This window comes from Eumetopias jubatus, unplaced genomic scaffold (assembly GCF_037043125.1).
Source record: "Eumetopias jubatus isolate StellerSeaLion01/CBP00866 unplaced genomic scaffold, mEumJub1_p1.0 scaffold_7, whole genome shotgun sequence".
Classification (NCBI taxonomy): Eukaryota; Metazoa; Chordata; class Mammalia; order Carnivora; family Otariidae; genus Eumetopias; species Eumetopias jubatus.
In genome coordinates, this window is record NW_028274813.1 from 44,152,647 (window position 1) to 44,171,716 (window position 19,070).

The window sequence follows — 19,070 nt, forward strand, 5'->3', positions numbered from 1 at the left end:
ATATTTAATGCTATGAACTTAGATGAAATCACCTAGGGAGGGAGTAAATGTAAAGAAAAAAGGTTCAAGGGCTAAGCCCTGGGACACTCCAAAATATTTAGAGATCAAGTTAGGAAGATCCAGCTAAGGAGACTAAGAAAAGGTGACTAGAAAAGTAGAAAATCAAGAGACAAGAATGATGTCTAGAAGGCAAATGAAATGTAAGCATTTTAAGGAGAAGGAAATAATAAACTATGTCAAATGCAGGTGGGTCAAGTTGAGGACTGAGAATCCACCATTAGATTTAGTGATGTGGAGGCATTAGATGATCTTGAGCTTTTTTTATGGAATGGTAATGAAAACCTTGTCGCAGTGGATTCAAGAGAATGGAAAGGAAGGAATTGGAGTTAGTGAGGATGACACACTAAGAGTAGGTACCCCTACTCTTACCCCTACTCAAATTCCTACAAGGAATTTGAGGTCAGGAAAGGTCTTTGTTTTAAGGTGAGAGATACAGTATATGTATGAGTGGGGATGATCCAACAGAGAGGGATAAGTTGATGTTAGAATAGAAAGAGGGAGAATTGCTGGAGTGATGGCCTTCAGTAGGTGAGAGGGGCAACAGTATAGTGCACAAGGGGGAGACAGTGGCCAAAGATAGGAGCATGGTCAAATTCACAAGTGGAGGGAAGGAGCATGTAGGTGGGATAGGGAGAACGTAGATGATTAGAAGAGAGGGAAAACTGAAATGCCTAGGGAAATGCTAGTTGGAATATTGGGCAGCACTAAAGGCCTACTTTAGGTTAGTGATCATGAATTTAAAGTGAGACCATACAACCCAGTTAGGTGTTTTTCTGTAGCCATGTTTAGCTCTGCAAGTGCAAACTTTTTTTTTTTTTTTTTAAAGATTTTATTTATGTATTTGAGAGAGAGACAGAGAGACAGAGAGACAGAGAGCACAAGCAGGGTAAGGGCAGAGGGAGAGGGAGGAGCAGGCTCCCCGCTGAGCAGAGAGCCTGACAGTGGGGCTTGATCCCAGGACCCCAGGATCATGACTTGGGCCAAGGGCACACGCTTAACCAACTGAGCCACCCAGGCGTCCCAAGTGCAAACTTATTAATAGGCATAGAGTTGGATTTAACCAGCGTTGGGATTTTGCCAGGTAAGTATGACACAGTGGAAGAGGGCCAGAGAGTTTGAGGATGAGGCAAAGGAGTGATTTTAAGGACAGATTGGAATCTAAGCCAGATTAGGAGGGATGTGAGAATTTGAAGGGAGAGACAGTGAGGAAGTAGTTTCAATAGATTGTAGATCCTAATAGAAATAAAAATTGTTGAAGTTGGGATATTGAGGGTATAAGGTGAAAAGATAAGTGATTAGGATAATTGAAATTGAAATTATGATGCAGTTGCAATATTGATAAAGAAAAAAATCTATGCTATGACCATGGCAGTTTGGGGATGAAGTGGAGGACAAGGTTTGGTATATAGTTTTGTCTACATGGATACTGAAAATAACTAAGAATTATGATAGGAATAGTGTTAGAGAATGACAATGAGCCTTGTGCTAAAAATCCTTAGGGAACATGGGAGATTTCTCTTTAGGGTTTTGATAGCAGTTTTTTGCCCCCTGCTTTTTTTTTACGAGTAGTTTGTAGCAATAGAATGGAAGTGGTTGTAAAATGCAAGGAAGGCCCATCAGTAGGCCCCACAGGAATGTAGAAGAGAAATCAGCCACCTTTTAAGAGGGCTGAAGAGGAAGCAGTGTTCTCAGAAGAAATGTTGGGGGAAAAAGCTGAGGATGTAGAGATTTTTCTGGTGCCTGACTGCGAATTTCATGAGGCCCAGTGGAAGGGTCAGGTCGTATGAGGGAAAGAACATGGCTCTGTGAGGATGGAGAATCCAGATGGTGAGAAATGCCTTGGTAATCATTGGCTTCTTGTAGTTATGTCACAAAGAGGATCAAGGCATGATAGAATTAGTCTTTACAGTGGTTTTCTCACTCAGAAACTTACAGTCGTTTTCTTATCATCTAAACCAGGGCACCTTGGGGAATGAGGAGAAGGATTTCAAGAGTTAAAATTACAGTTTTTAAAATTATTTATTGATTGACAAATTATTCTGTTTTGGTAGATCTATAACATTTCTTTTCAAAAATTTTCAAAACATTTTTTTTGTAAAAACATTTGTGACATTAAAACATTAAAAAAATTTTACATTGATTTTCTATGTACATTTCTATTTACATTTGGATTATACTATGGAGTATAATCCAAACATTTACATAAGTAGAATATTTAATCAGTTTTTTAGCTTGTCTCTAACATGGTGTTGCTGATATTTTTCTGAAAAATATATTTTTTTCAATATAGTCTTCTTTTTATTTTTGCTATAAAATTGACTGCAGTCTTCCTCAGAGTTACATTTATGGTGAGACCTTAAAGTGAGACCTTCAGTTAATTTTTTTTTTAGACCATAATATTTTTCTTTCTTTTTTTTTTAAGATTATTTATTTATTTGTCAGAGAGAGAGGGAGAGCACACACACAAGCAGGCAAGCAGGGGGAGCAGCAGGCAGAGGGAGAAGCAGGCTCCCTGTTAAGCAAGGAGCTCAATGGGGACTCCATCCCGGGACCCTCAAGGCAGATGCTTAATTGACTGAGCCACCCAGCTGTCCCTAGACCATAATATTTTTCAATCAGAAAATACTTTCTTTAGGTTCTCATATACCTGGTAAGCTCAGAGCAAATTCTACTAAGTGGAAGAATTTCGATTTTTATTTATTTTTATTTTTAATTTTTTTTTTTAAGATTTTATTCATTTGAGAGAGAGAGACAGAAAGAGCACAAGCAGTAGGAGAGGAAGAAGCAGACTCCCTGCTGAGCTGGGAGCCTGACATGGGGCTCGATTCCAGGACCTGGAGATCATGTCCCAAGCCGAAGGCAGACCTTCAACCATCTGAGCCACCCAGGCACCCTGAAAAAGTCTCAAGTTTTAAAAATTTATTTTAAATAGGTAAATCTTTCACCTTCAGTATTTTTACAGGTTCCGTTGTTTTTTTTAACCTGTATTCAGAGTACCCTTTTTCAGTAGTAAGCTCTTCAATATTTTTAAAATTTATTTTATTTTATTTTTTTAGTTCTTTAATATTTTTAAAGACAAAATTCATCAAGGAAGTTGTCTGTGGTTTCTTTGAATGTTTCACAAATTTTAAGCCTACTCAATTTAATATTCTGGCATAGAACATAAATTTGTACAATTAAAAAAGGACTTCCCTCAGAAGATTCTTCTCATAGGTCAGGATATTCCAGAGTACAATTAGCAAATTTCAAAATTATATCATTCACTTTTTCAGCTTTTAACATACAATTTGTTCAACTCTTTTTTTTTTTTCTTTTTAAGATTTTGTTTATTTATTTGACACAGACACGGGGAGAGAGGGAACACAAGCAGGGGAAGTGGGAGAGGGAGAAGCAGGCTTCGCGCCAAGCAGGGAGCCCGATGCGGGGTTCAATCCCAGGACCCTAGGATCATAACCTGAGCCGGAGGCAGACGCTTAACAACTGAGCCACCCAGGCGCCTCTGTTCAATTCTTACTTGCTTTTGTAGGGATATATTTTAGTATGTTCCTGTGCATAAGCTTTGTTTTCATTAACTGCATTTTACTAAAAGCTTCAGAGCCTTAAGTTGAAGGCTTAAATTAAAGATTGTTAACTGATTTTGAGCAAGATGCAACTAAGACTTAGGGAACTTGTTTCCAGTAATAATAATACCATCATTATAGGACACCTAGGTTTTATAAAGTCACTTTTCATGGGGTAACTTGGTGATGGGCATTAAGGAGGCACTTGATGTGATGAGCACTGGGTGTTATATGCAACCGATGAATCATTGAACACTACATCTAAAACTAATGATGTACTATATGTTGGCTAATTGAATTTAAATTAAAAAAAAGTCACTCTTCAAAGACTCAAATATTTAGAAAATCTGATTGATGATAGGCAGAAGAGAAAGCATCTCATGCAATGCTGAAGTATTTTTATGTATTTAATATCAGTTTGTTACAAAAATTTTGTTATCCTGGGTGTTAATAAAATGATCTCAAAATTTGACAACTATGGCTTCTGTTTTGATTGGTACATTATCACAGTGCATTTGGTTATGAATTATACTTTGAATTTGAAGTACATAAGTATTTCATAGATATCTAAATTCAGTAAGTACATTGTTTTTGCTACAGTGCTGTGCTCAACCAAAATGTTGTATTACTGTGAAAATTAAGAATTTTATCTTTAGCATTGAACTTTTCAAATGAGGTTAGATAGAATTCCCAATAATAGATGTTTTGCTTCTGCAGAATAAACTTCTAGAAGCTTTACTTTGTTTCCATGAGCTGAAGAGAAAAAGACTAAACCATTATTGGAATCAGTCTGACTGATTTTCTATTTAAACCCTCTGATGACATTGAGAAAACCAGTATCACTTAACTGTTTGAAAAATTATTTTACTAATGGAGACAACGTATTAATAGCTATAACTTTACTTCATACTTGAATTAGGAAACAAAATGAAAAATGAACAGAATTAATTTAGAACCACTGTCGTCTGTTTTAATGCTGCACTGTTCAGTACAATAGCCACTAGCCACAGGTGGCTATTTAGATTTTAATTAATTAAAGTTAACTAAATTTAAAATTCAGTTCCTCACTTGCATGAGTCACATTTTAAACCACATTTTAATTGCTCAGGAGCCTGATATAGACCATTTCCATTCTCTAAGAAAGTTCTGTTGGACAGTACTGCATTATGAAAAGTCATGCCCAACAAGATGCAGACTCACTTTCTGCAGCTGTAGAAGCATGGTTTTCAGGGAGTTACAAGATAATCACTAACTTACAAAGTAGATACTCAGGTTTCTTTAGGAATTTTGTGTCTTCTGACTTTCTGTGGTTGGTGTCATCACTCCAGTCCCCATGATAAACATCAGCTAACATTTTGTTCATGTTACATTTCCATTATCAACTTCTTGAGAAGCAGAAATACAGTATTTCATTTTTTTTAACATGTACTTGATAGCTTTTTTTTAGTTGCTACTGAAAGGTATTTTATTAAAATGCATAATCAATAAAATTAACATTTAGTTTTATTCCTATAGTAAATAACAAAAACACTGTCAAGAATATTCAGACTACTCTAAAAGCTCAACTTAACTATTTAACTTAACTATTTCTTGCATATATTTCTCATTAATTACACTGTATTTCACTCTGATTTTCCATTAGTACCACCAACTGGCAGCTGCAACTTTCTACATCTACCTTGCTGGCTGACTAATTGCACCAAATAGTCAGTAGGGACAGCAATATTCAGTAGGGACAGCGATATGAAGTACTTACCCCATCACCACTGAAGACAAAGAAATCGCTGTAGGGCCTCTTGACTGACTTCACTTTGGTTTTTGTCTGTTAGCACCTGTTGTCTGTGAAAGGAGGTATTAATAATGTTGCATCAAGAAAGGATTGGAATGGGGAGATGGGTAATCACTTGTCTTTCAGATTTACCTATGTGATAAAGTGAGAATTCTATTCATTGTACATGTTTCACTGGCAGAAGCTGGAAGTGCAAAGAAGAGGTCTGTCAAACTCACCCAACCAGTTTTGATGCAAATAATACTAATATATTTTTTTAAAAGATACTACCTTTTATTTATTTTTTTAAATTTATGTATTTTTTTAGTAACCTCTACACCCAACATGGGGCTCGAACTCACAACTTGAGATTAAGTGTCATATGCTTTTCCGACTGAGCCAGCCAGGTGCCCCCCAATACTAATATGTCTTAAAATTAAAAAATTGAGGACAGAGGCGCCTGGGTGGCACAGTTGTTAAGCGGCTGCCTTCGGGTCAGGTCATGATCCAAGGGTCCTGGGATTGAGCCCCACATTGGGTTCCCTGCTCCTCGGGAAGCCTGCTTCTCCCTCTCCCCCTGCTTATGTTCCCTCTCTCACTCTGTCCCTCTCTGTCAAGTAAATAAATCTTTAAAAAAAAATTGAGGACAGATTCTAAACCAGCTGGATGTATAAATCAGGAATGTCCTAGTCTGGGGCACCTGGGTGGCTCATTCAGTTAAGCGTCTGCCTTCAGTTTAGGTCATGATCCAGGGTCCTGGGATCAAGCCCGCATCTGGCTTCTTGCTCAGCAGGGAGTCTGCTTTTCCCTCTGCCTCTCCCCCTCACTTGTGCTTTCTCTCTCGCTCTCAAATAAATAAAATCCTTAAAAAAATGAAAGAAATGTCCTAGGCAAAAAGACTAATGGTCCTTCTGTTTCTTTCCTGTAGAAGGGAGTCCAAGCTCCTTACTCTTGGATTAAGATCATTGTAAATAGGGTGACCCCCAATCTGCATTTTCTTTCTCAATTTCCTGTACCGTTTGCTCTAAGTGAACTCCCTCATATTTTACTAACTTCGTATTTTGGTTCATGTGGTTTCCTCTGTTTGGAACTGCTCTTTTCACCAATTTCAGCATATCCAGTTCTACTTGCCCTGCTTGACCTTTGACTTCCCAGTGTAGATATCACCTTTCTTATGAACCTCTACAGTTCTTTATGTAGCTTCTCTTTGCCATTGGCTATGTTATTTTTGTATTTTGTTTGCTTTTGTATGTGTCAGGACACATACAGATAGGACACACACCAAATGAATATAAGTACCAGGAAGACAGGGGGTTTAAAACAAGATTTGAGAGATACAGATGGCCATTTGAATAATCAGTTTTGGATAATTGAGCTCTTGTATCCATCCACTTATTCATTCAACAATCATTTATCAAGACTTCTATATGTCAGAGATTGCTAGACGCACAATGGTCAGCAAGGTAGACTTTGTCCCTATTGTTAACAGAAATTACCCATTCATCTTTCTTAAATTACAGATGAAGAATTTTATGCCACAGAGAAACTGGAGAGAACATTAAATTTACCTTTCATTTTATAGGATAGGAGATTAGCAGGCTTTGTTATTGAGGTTTATGTATGTAAAATGAGAAAACATTGACTAACACTTTGATTTTATTGGAAAAAAGATAAAGTATTCCAAAAAAAATTAATAGGCCTGAAACTGGATGACTTTTTTTTTTCTTTGCTGAAACTTGGACGACATCTTAATGAGTGTGTTTCCTTCACAGTTATATTGTGACTTGTGGAAGTGATGGTGATGTGAGGATTTGGGAAGACTTGGATGATGATGACCCTAAGTCCATTAATGTTGGAGAAAAGGCATATTCATGTGCTTTGAAGGTATTAAAAACATTTATAGCAACCGATGAGAAATGATACTGCTGTGTGATTTTTTTTATGTATGGGTGAAGAATATTTTTGTTGAAGTTTTGAATGTAGATGTACTTTTTGTTTGTTTCTCTTATGAAATAATAATATTCAAATATGTATAATAATGCCATAAATTGCCTGAAATTTTTACAAGTAAAATCTGAATCTGAATGGGTTTAAAATCTGGATGGTTTATTAAAGGTGATTAATGGTTTATTAATGGTAAACCAGTTAAAATATTTGCAAGAAATTATACTTTTTCTTTTGAGATTTAAATGTTCCCTTTTTTTCCCTTTGAGAGAAAACTCCATGGCATTTTCAGGTTTTTAGTTCACTAATTTAGACAACTAATTACACTAGAAAAGAGGAATATTTTAACTTTTTCAAGACATATACATGTTTCATGTTTCTAATGTTTTATGTAAGGTAAATATGCAAGTGATATCTAGGTTTATTTGGAGAATGGAGACATGTTTTCAGAAGGCCTTTGCAAACTAAGTATATAAAAACAACTAAGCTTTTTATTTGTGATGAATTTTGAGTGTATTGTATTTGGGTAGAAAAAGTATTTTCACAGAATTCATGTTTTTTCAAACTCAGGCTCATTAAGGTAGATGAATGAGATGGTCTTTAGATACTTTAGATATTCTTTTTTAAATGGTCATCTATAGGGGCACCTGGGTGGCGCAGTCAGTTAAGCTTCTGACTCTTGGTTTCGGCTCTGGTTGTGGTCTCAGGGTTGTGAGATTGAGCCCTGTGTCAGGCTCTGTGCTCAGCGTGGAGTCCGCTTGAGTTTCTCTCTCCCTCTCCCCCTCCTGCTCATTCTCGCATGCGCGAACGCACTCTCTCTCAAATATTAAAAAAACCAAAATGGTCATATATAATGGAAAATATATTCCCAGATGGAAAAATATAAATGACCAACATATATTAGATACAAGTTAAACTTCACTAATAAGCAAAGAAGTACAAATTAAACAATTGGATCTTTTTTTTCTATCAGATTGGCAAGGATGAAAAATATTGCTAATTCCATAATAGTGAGGATTTGGAGAAGTAAGTATTTGTTAAGGAAAAACACTCTCCTGTCTTTTTCCTTTACTCTCACACTACTACCTTCCTCGTAACACTTCCAACACAGGATGTGTGGGTTTTTTCCCCTACATCAAAGCAATTCTCTGCTATACTGGCTGGGTGTCCTACAGTTCAGTTAAATTTGGACACTGACAGGAGTGAGCATAGACCTTATAGGTCAGGATCTCAGTCCCACGAGACTGCCCCCCACTTTAGATAACAGTTGCAAGTAGTCCCCGGGTTACCCACAGAATCTGTCCTACTTGGCTATAAATCAGAGGTTCCCACGACCCCCTACTTGGAGTCAATCTTTTGCTACAACAGCTCACAGAATTCAGGGAAACACTCCTACCAGTTCATTATATAGTGAAATATAGATAAAGGATACAGGTGAACAGCCAGATGAAGAGATACATGGGATAAGATCTGAAAGGCTCTTTTATTCCCCATGGAGTTGGGGTCCGCCACCCTCCTGTTACGGCGATGTGTTCACCAAGCCGGAAGCTCCTTGAACCCCATACCATTGGGATTTTTATGGAGGCTTCATTACATTGGCATAATTGATTATGCCATTATTAACTCCATTTCCAGCCCTTCTCCCTTTCCCAGATGATGACGGGATAAGGCTGAAAGTTCCAAACTTCTAATCATGGTTTGATTTTTCTGATGAGCAGCCCTCATCCTGAAGCTATCCAGGAGCCCACCAAGAATTGCCTCCTTAGAAATGTCTTTTCTATCACCCAGGAAATTTCAAGGGATTTAAGAGCTTTGTGTCAGGAACTGGGATCAGAGACCAAGTATTAGAGCAAAAGCTTCTCCTAGTAGTCTTGTCACTTAGGAAATTACAAGGGTTTTAGGAACTCTATGCCAGGAATGGGAGGCAGAGACCAATATGTAGTTTCTGTTATTTTATAGTATTGCACAATAGTCATTGGAAGTATAACTGGGGAGTTTTGTTTTTGTTTTTTGGGGGGAGAAGGGCAGAGGGAGGAGAGAGAGAATCTTAAGCAGGCTCCACATAGGGCTCCATCTCAGCTGTAAAAAATTTTCACAAACTTGGTGGCGTTAGAACAACAGAAAATTATTGTCTCACAGTTCAGAAGGCAAAATGCCTGAAATCAAGGTGCGGGCAGGGTTAGCTCCTTTGGAGGCCCTGAGGGATAGTCTGTTCCATGCCTCCCTTCTAGCTTCTGGTAGTTGCCAGTTATCCTCGGTGTTCCTTTGTTGGAAGATACATCACTCCAATCTCTGCCTCTTTCTTCACATTGCCCTCTTCTCTGTGTCTTTGTGTCCCTATCTTCTCTCCATTTTCTTACAAGGCCACCAGTCATTAGGTTTAAATCCTTTTTTTTTTAAGATTTTATTTATTTATTTGACAGAGACAGCGAGAGAGGGAACACAAGCAGGGGGAGTGGGAGAGGGAGAAGCAGGCTTTCCGCTGAGCAGGGAGCCCGACATCGGGCTCGATCCCAGGACCCTGGGATCATGATGAAAAGGCAGATGCTCAATGACTGAGCCACCCAGGTGCCCCTAGATTTAGATCCTTACTACATGTGCAAAGACCCAGTTTCTAAATAAGACCACATTCACAGGTACCTGGGCTTAGGACTTAGGCATGTCTTTGGGGGGCCATTATTCAATGAACTACAAGTCTGATAGTCTGTGCTAAAATGTTTTCTTTTGCTTTAGGAATAGAGTTTATGGTACTTCATTGAAATGACATTACCACACAGCCATATGAAGCTGGCAATTTTACAACAGATTTCATTTAAAATATCATTGCTTATAAATGTACTTTCTGTTTTTGGAGTCAGTGGTACAGGGAAGTACAGTTAGATGTTTTGTTTGAGAACAAAGTGGAGAAAATATCACTCTCCAAAATAGTGAAAATGAGATGAATCAACTGGTAGTAATAGTTAATGCTTACCTAGTATTTTACATTGTCAAGGCCTTTTAACAAAGATATGGGGAAGTATGTGGAATTACCTCCATTTTATTCTTGGGAAAGTCAGAGCTCTGAGGAAGGTCAAATGACACAGTCGGTAAGAAACACAGTGGGCTGGAGCTCAAGTCAGCTTGTGCTGGGATCCATTCTTCTCAATCCAGTAGGGAGAAGAGTGATCTGACCAGATCCCTGATCCTTTGCGTGTTTTCTTTTTTTTTAATTTTACTAGTTGATAAAGTACTGATAGTGATGTGGTTTCCCAGTAGATTTGTTGGAAATTGACTTCAAAGCAAGTCCTTTATTCAGATCTCTTGGGTGAGTAAGTACAGATATATACTTTAATATTTTCACATGAATAGAGGACCAGTTAATGTGGTCCTCTATTACCAATTATCAAAAGAATTTGATATTGTTAAAGAATTATTAAAGAATTATCAAAATTCTTTACTAGATCTAACAGGATGCTTAGTCAGATTCTACTGAGACATCTGTCTGCCAAGTAAAGCACAGCCAGGTTGCAAAATTCCTGTACATGCACACAAATAGTTGGTGTTTCTGCAATTTCTCTGCATCATCAGTGTTGTCTTGAGTTGGTTATAGTTTTTCTTGAATTCTTTTCTTGTTTTCATATTTAAGTTATTGTTTAGCTTCAACATGATAGATTTAGTGTATTGTGAATTGTTTAATTACTTACGGTAGTTACAATGTAGGCATAGGCAGTGTTTTTCACCAATTTTCCAGTAATTGAAGATAAGTATGTATTATAGTTCAAATCCGAATCATCTATACTGTTACTTGAACAGATGTATATATCTTCCCCAATTTTTCTATATACTAACATGTCACTGTATTACTAAGTTCTTTTTCTGTTGGAGTGGGAGCAGGTGCTGTAGATAAGCAGAGGGTCTTACATGTGCAAATATGACTGAGACCTATTGCTATAAGATATTCATTAACAAACTTGAGTAATTTGTTTCTTTGGCAGTTAGCATTTAATCTAATAAATTGACCATATGAATTATCAGAGCATGTATGGTTGGTAGACTATGATTTAGTCTGTGAGGACGTAGTTCTTCCTAGAGAAGTAATAAAATTAAGGTTCTAGGGCAGATACTTGACCTTTTATGATTCTTAGCCAAAATCTATGCAGAGCAATGATGTCTGCTGATAATTTTCAGATCCTAAAACTTTGTTTATTTAATGTTTTTTTTATTTTCTAAAAAAGTTATTTATATTTTTAAGTCCAGTATAATTAACGTACAGTGTTATATTAGTTCCAATTGTACAATATGGTAATTCTCAACAGTTTTACAGTGCTCAACATTATAAGTGTATTCTTTTTAGGATCCTCCTACTTGCTGTCTTCCTATTCAGTGTTTTTAAAGAGAAGCCATGGATTCTGCATTTAGATTTTATCTACTTCAAAAAGGCATCTAATGATTTTATTGTGGAAACACAGGGCAACTCTATGGTGTGGCCATGCCTTCTGATGTGCTGTTCCCTCACTGAGACTAGCTATGTTTTTTCTCTGAAAAACTCTTTAGTCTCTTTCATGATACTTGGGGATGCATAAAAATACTATTTAAATCATTTTCTTGTCAGAAGTAAATGAAAATCCAGAGGCTAAAAATTTGGCTGGTGAAGGGAGAATTAAATTCCATAAAGGTTAGTAAGTAAATTTTTCTTGCTAATAGACACTTCAGGAAACTTGTACATTGAGTAATGATTTTTCTCTTGACATTAACTACATTTATAAGTTTTTATGTTTTTTTTTGTAGGATTGTTAAGTGTGGAAAGACTCAATTGATTTGGATTTTTTTGCCAATGTTTCTTTTAGAATGGGAAATTGGTCACTGCAGTATCCAATAATACTATTCAAGTCCACACATTTCCTGAAGGAATTCCAGATGGTATATTGACTCGCTTCACCACAAATGCAAACCATGTGGTCTTTAATGGGGATGGTGCAAAAATTGCTGCCGGATCTAGGTAAGGCCCTCTGGTACCAGAAAAGGAAGTAATATTAGAACAGAATGGCCTCATTCATTGGCTTCAGGGTAACATTTTCAGGACTCTCTCCCTTCTGTGTGTATGTGTGTGTGACGTAATTTTTTGCAGAGTGGGGAGGCTTCAGAGGGAGAGGGAGACAGAGAACTTTAAGTAGGCTCCGTGCCCAGCGCAGAGCCTGATGTGGGGCTCTATCTCACAACCCCAAGATCATTACCTGAGCTGAAATCAGGAGTCAGATGTTTAACCAACTGAGCCACCCCGGTGCCCCACTTAATTTTTTTTTATATTCAAGTCTTTAGTGAAGGTTTTTAAGGGCAACCTTGTGCTTCTTTGTGAATTGACATATCTTGCTTTGCAGACAGCATGTTCAGTAAATGCTGAAAAAGATTAGGGAAACATGATAGTTTGATATGAAATTTTAAAAATCATTTCAGGTAGAACCTGGACTGTCAGGATTTTTGTTGTTTCTCTTGATGCTTATTTGTCATAGGAAAAAAAGGAACTAATGAATTGGTGAGGTGAAGTAAAAGGCATAGTACTTTTTTTATTTTTAAGGATTTATTTATTTTAGATTGTGCATGAGCAGGGGGAGGGAGAAAATCTCAAGCAGACCTGCTGAGTGTGGAGCCAACACAAGGCTGGATCCCAGGACCCTGAGATCATGACCTGAGCCGATATCAAGAGCTGGCCTCTTAACCAACTGAGCTACCCAGGTGTCCCTGACATAGTACTTTTTTTTTTTTTTTTTAAGATTTTATTTATTTGACAGAGAGAGACACAGCGAGAGAGGGAACACAAGCAGGGGGAGTGGGAGAGGGAGAAGCAGGCTTTCCTGCCAAGCAGGGAGCCTGACATGGGGCTTGATTCCAGGACCCAGGGATCATGACCTGAGCTGAAGGCAGATGCTTAACGACTGAGCCACCCAGGCGTCCCTAACATAGTACTTTTAAAAGTGGTTGTGACTTAAAAAAAATGGTTGGGACTTTAATTAATTAATAAATAATAGAAGCTTAAGATGTAACTAAGGAAGCCAGTTAGGAAGTATTTGTATTTGTAGTTTATTTATTTATTTTAAAAGATTTTATTTACTTGTCAGAGAGAGAGAGAGAGCACAAGCAGGGGCAGAGGCAGGCAGAGGGAGAAGCAGGCTCTCCACTGAGCAAGGAGCCCGATGTGGGACTCGATCCCAGGACCAGGGTATCAAGACTTGAGCTGAAGGCAGGTGCTCAACCAACTGAGCCACCCAAGCGTCCCAAAGTGTTAGTATTTTAAAGGGAAATCCCGAGTTCTGTTTTTGGTATCTTCATGGGGCAAGATTAAAAAGTAGGTCCTTAAATTTGGATGCCAAATTTTGCATGTTGCTATAAAGAAATTATGACATATACTCTTGTGATTTTGAAATATTTGGGTCATAGATTTTAGGAGAGGCTTTTGTATGGGTATTTATTAGTGTCCGTTATACATTACTCTTACTGTTCATAGTGATTTTCTAGTCAAAGTTGTGGATGTGATGGATTGCAGCCAACAGAAAACATTTCGAGGACATGATGCTCCTGTTTTAAGTCTTTCCTTTGATCCTAAGGACATCTTTCTGGTAATCATTTTTTCCCTTTGTTGTTCTTTTTTTTTTTTTTTTCTTCAATATGTTTAAAATTGTAAGAGAATTAGCAGAAAATTTCACACAGTTGATGAAAAGGCTATTTGGTTTATCAGTTGAACCAGTTTCCATACGGTATTATGGCCATAACTATAGAGAAATTTATTGTTTTATTCCTGCAGGCATCAGCTAGTTGTGATGGAACTGTCAAAGTGTGGCAAATTTCAGATCAGGTAAACTTATCAATTTGAATTTAAGACTTTATGCTCATTTCTGTCATAAATGAGGTGTTACATAGCATTGGACTAAATTAATAATTCTTTTTCTTTATAGTTTGTTTCTTTTGAGTAGCATTGAGTACTGTTTTTGTCATCAAATCCTATAATAATCTAATGTGAAAGTGTGTTGAAGACTAACTCTACCCAATCAGAAGGGAAATAGATTTATAGTTCAATTTTAGGTTTTATAAATCAGTGGGGAAAAATCAGTACATATTTACTATACTATGAACTACCATGTGTTGGGATCTCGATGTTAGGGATTCAAAAATAAAATAAGACATTGGCCATACTTTATTTGGAGAGTCACATAAATGACTTATTCTAACCAACCTGATAAAAGTTTTAAAGGAGATATGAAGAAAGAGCTCTCTGGATTGGCAAAGGGAACCATTAATTTTTCCTGAGGCATACTAGAGATAATGTGGCTAATGAGAAAAGTATTCCCCACAGGGTATGCCTCAGTAACCAGTTTTTTCCCCTTATATTTGAACTGTTTAAAAGGGTTGACTTTGATACCTTAACATTTTATAGGAGATTTCTTAACTTTATTTTTGTAGATGTTTTAAGATTTTAATGTATTTTTTTTAAATGTGTGTGTATATACGTTTATTCAGTGAGTATATTGTTCACTTATTCTACATAGGAAATACACTTATTTAGTTATTTAAGATTTGTGCTTTTTATCCTCTGAATTATTTAAAGTAATTTAGGTAAATCAGATATCATAGTTAGATGAAGGTGAATCAAGTGGCTTTTTTCATACCAGTATGTCAGTTTGAAGAAAGCACCTATGAAATATTTTCCATTCTTCATATCTCTTGGAGAAGTTTCATAAAGGGAAATAAATTTTCTTTTTTAAAATATCAGACATGTACTGTTAGTTGGCCACTGCTTCAAAAATGCAATGATGTGATAAATGCAAAATCAATCTGCAGACTTGCTTGGCAGCCAAAAAGTGGGAAGGTAAGTGACTCTTACTTTTCAACCTTCGTTTTAGTTATTTCTTCTGGTTCTTGTCAACTTTGAATGTGAGAATAGTAGAATTAGTTTGTTAAATTGTAACTGTTTCATTTAGGTTGTAAGTTTTAGTGCCCCAAGCCAACCAATTAATATTGATATGTTTTAAGAAACATTTTAACTTTGGGGGTACCTGGGTGGCTCTGTTGGTTAAAGCATCTGACTCGTGGTGTGGGCTCAGGTCTCAATCTCTCAGGGTTGTGGGTTCAAGCCCCGGGTTGGGCTTCAGCCTACCTAAAAAAAACAAAACAAAACATTTTAACTTTGTAAAGGTTCTTTCCTTGTATGAATTAATTTTCTTCTTTATTTTTGTATTTAATGGAACAACTCTGGAAACAGTCTTGTTATGTCCACTCTTACTAGTAGCGTTTAACATTTTGGAGGTAGTAACTGATAAGATAGGAACTGTTTGAAAAGAGGAAGGAGAATACTTATTATTTACAAATGAAATGGTTGACTATAAGGAGATTTTAAGAAATCAACTGAGGAAAAAATATTATTAGTAAGAAAATCCAGTAAGGTAGTTGGAAACAAACTAATATACAAAACCAATAATAATCCTATATATAAATAATAGCCATTTAGAAAATACGTGGTGGAGAAAAAAATGATGCATTTACTGTGAAATCAAAAAAGATGAAATAACAAGGGTAAACTTACCAAAAATGTGAAAGGGCTTTATAAAGTAAACTTGAACATGCTATCAAGAGGAGTAAAAGAAGACTTAAATAAAAAAATATATTCCAATTTTAGAAAGGAATTTTTGATATAAAGATGTCAGTTCTTTCTGGGGCGCCTGGGTGGCTCAGATGGTTAAGCATCTGCCTTCAACTCAAGTCATGATCCCAGGGTCCTGGGATCGAGCCCCACATCAGGCTCCTGGCTCAACAGGGAGCCTGCTTCTCCCTCTCCCTCTGCCTCTCTCCCTGCTCATGCTCTCTCTCTCTCTCTCTCTGTATCCGTGTCTCAAATGAATAAACAAAATCTTTAAAAAAAAAAGATGTCAGTCTTTCTTAAATTAACCTATAGTTTTTGAGAACATTCAAATGTAAAATATCAGTACGATGTTTGAAGGGGACCATAGAGCCACCCAGGTGCCCCAAGAGCTAATTTTCTTAATATTCAGAAAGTTCTTTTAAGTCAGGGTGCCTAGATGGCTCAGTAAGTTAAGTGTCTGACTTTGGCTCAGGTCATGATCTCGGGATCCTGGGATCAAGCCCTACGTTGGGCTCCCCACTTATTGGGGAGTTGGTTTGTCCCTCTGCCTCTCCCCCCACCAGTGCTCTCTCACACACACACTGTCTCTCTCTCAAATAAATAGTCTTTAGAAAAAAAGAGTTCTTAAAAATCAGTAAGATCTGGGGTGCCTGCCTGGCTCATTTGGAGGAGTGTGTAACTCTTAATCTCGGGGTTGTGAGTTTGAGCCCCACGTTGGGTGTAGAGATTACTTACAAGTAAAATCTTTTGAGGCACCTGGGTTGCTCAGCTGGTTAAGTGTCTGCCTTCAGCTTAGGTCATGATCTCAGGGTCCTGGGATCGAGCCCCACATTGGGCTTCCTGCTCAGTGGGGAGTCTGCTTCTCCCTCTCCCTTGGCCTGTCTACCCCCGCTTGTTTTCTCTCTCTCTGAAATAAATAAAATCTTTGAAAAAAAAAATCTTTAAAAAAAAAAGTCAATAAGATCCTAATAGAAAGGTGGTCATGGACATGAACATTGTACATAAAAAGATAATATAGGTGATTTTTTTTTTAAGATTTTATTTATTCATTCATGAGAGACAGAGAGAGGCAGAGGGAGAAGCAGGCTCCCCACCGAGCAGGGAGCCTGATGCGGGACTCGATCCCAGGACCCCGGGATCATGACCTGAGCTGAAGGCAGACGCCCAACCATCTGAGCCACCCAGGCGCCCAATATAGGTGATTTTTAACGTATGAAAGTATATGCAACTTTTCATACCAAAAGAAATACAAATTGAAACTATTGTGATAGCCTGTTTTTCATTTATCGGATGTTCAAACATCAAAAGTTTGATTATATACTATGTGGAAGAGAGAGTGGCAGTTTTTATCAGAATGAACAACAGTACTAGTTCTAGGCATAAATCCTATAAGCATATTTATATATGTGCATTACAGGGTATGTATAATGAAAATGTTGCATCACCGTTTGTAGTAGCAAAAGAATAGGAACATACTAAATGTTTATTAATAGGAACTGGTTAAATAAATCCTGGTATTCCTGAAAGTAGGATATTCTGCAATTGTTAAAGTGAGGTAGATCTGTATGTCCTCATTGGGAATAGTCTTCTGATAACATTGTGAAATAAAAAACATCAAGCTGTAGAGCAGTAGGTATAAATAGAATTCTGTTTATTGTGTATGTACTTGTGTATATATATATGTACCTATGAATTCTTTTTTTTTTTTTTTAAAGATTTTACTTATTTGACAGAGAGAGAGCAAGCACAAGTAAGGGGGAGAAGCAGAGGGAGTGGGAGAAGCAGACTCCTGCCTGAGCAGGGAGCATGACCGGGGGCTCAATCCCAGGACCCTGGGATCATGACCTGAGCCGAAGGCAGATGCTTAACCGACTGAGCCACCCAGGCACCCCTGTACCTACGTATTCTTGTGCAGTCTATGCTTATGTGTACCTTTGGGAAGTAGAAATAGGATTTAGGGGTGGGAGGGAGACTTTCTTTTAATATATGCCCTTTGTAGCATGTAAACTCTTTAAGACTACTACATTCTGCATTAAAGTGATAGATGAGGAATTTAGTATGTATTTTTTCTTTGCTCATGAAACAATCTAATTAATTTAAAAATCAATACAATTCACAGTTTTTCTGTTCATAAATATTTTTCTCTTTGTATAAACATGGAAATACTGTATTTTTTCTATTAGTCTCTTTCTTTGGAAGAATGTGTAAGAAGATCAGTTTCCTTTTCTTAAGATATTTAAAGCATTCTGGATCTATTTCTTTCCTTTTGACAAATGAGATGAGTGTTTAGATCCAAAGGACTTAGATTTCTGAGAAGTAGTGTCAAAAATACATAACTACAAGTGCTCTGGTTTTCAGTGCAAGCAATAGAGTGATCACTCATTCTTTGCTTATCAAAATTTTAAGTAATTTTCTGAGTTCTGTTAGTTGCCAATTATAGTACAATTTTGCTTTATGTTTCATAGTCTTATTTGATTTTTTTTTCTTTTTTTCTCTCTAAGTTAATGTAAACTTTTGTTTAAATCATTTATCTTTCCTAATAGTTACTGGCAGTTCCTATGGAAAAGTCTGTTAAGCTATATAGAAGAGAAACGTGGAATAATCAATATGATCTTTCAGATAATTTCATCTCTCAGGTACGTTTTGTAAGTGAAACTTTCATTAGGCTGACAGGAATATTTCATGCATACTTTGCCTAAATACAATTGTAGTTAAGTATTGTTGGACATGGATAACAACCTCAAATTGTTGTGCATGTGTCCACCTTTTGCCCCTCAGCCTTTCTTCATTTAGCCAGTAACTGGACAGTAGATAGGTCTTTGCTAGGTCCTATGTGAACTCTCTTCCTTGTGAAATTTGATCAGACAATCTCTTAATTTATAAGAAGTCAAATTTAACCCTAACATAGTATTAGAACATGTTATTTTCACATTATCAGTAATTCATTAGCCTTTATTGTTAAGTGAGTTTCATTGAGACTTATGATCATAGACTGTGGAATTTTAGAGCAGGAAATGTTCTATATTCTTTCTCTCTTCTTCTCTTAAACATTCCCATTTGGCTCTCAAGAGGCCCAGTAGGTCAGCAGTGGCTTAATATGATTCACTTCACTTAGTATGGTTCTCTT

General features: G+C 36.9%; 1 protein-coding gene across 2 annotated transcripts in view; it reads left to right on the plus strand.

Annotated features, from left to right (window-relative positions):
- WDHD1 (WD repeat and HMG-box DNA binding protein 1) overlaps window positions 1–19,070 on the plus strand; it is a 58,405-nt gene that overhangs the window by 2,385 nt on the left and 36,950 nt on the right. Inside the window, exons 3-8 of one of the 2 annotated variants that reach the window (XM_028101011.2) lie at window positions 7,161–7,272; window positions 12,159–12,310; window positions 13,814–13,925; window positions 14,111–14,161; window positions 15,077–15,172; window positions 18,487–18,579. In XM_028101011.2, the coding sequence (XP_027956812.1) occupies window positions 7,161–7,272; window positions 12,159–12,310; window positions 13,814–13,925; window positions 14,111–14,161; window positions 15,077–15,172; window positions 18,487–18,579 (616 nt within the window). Of the gene's footprint in view, window positions 1–7,160; window positions 7,273–12,158; window positions 12,311–13,813; window positions 13,926–14,110; window positions 14,162–15,076; window positions 15,173–18,486; window positions 18,580–19,070 lie in introns of those variants that run through there. The other variant, XM_028101020.2, reaches the window with a different exon arrangement.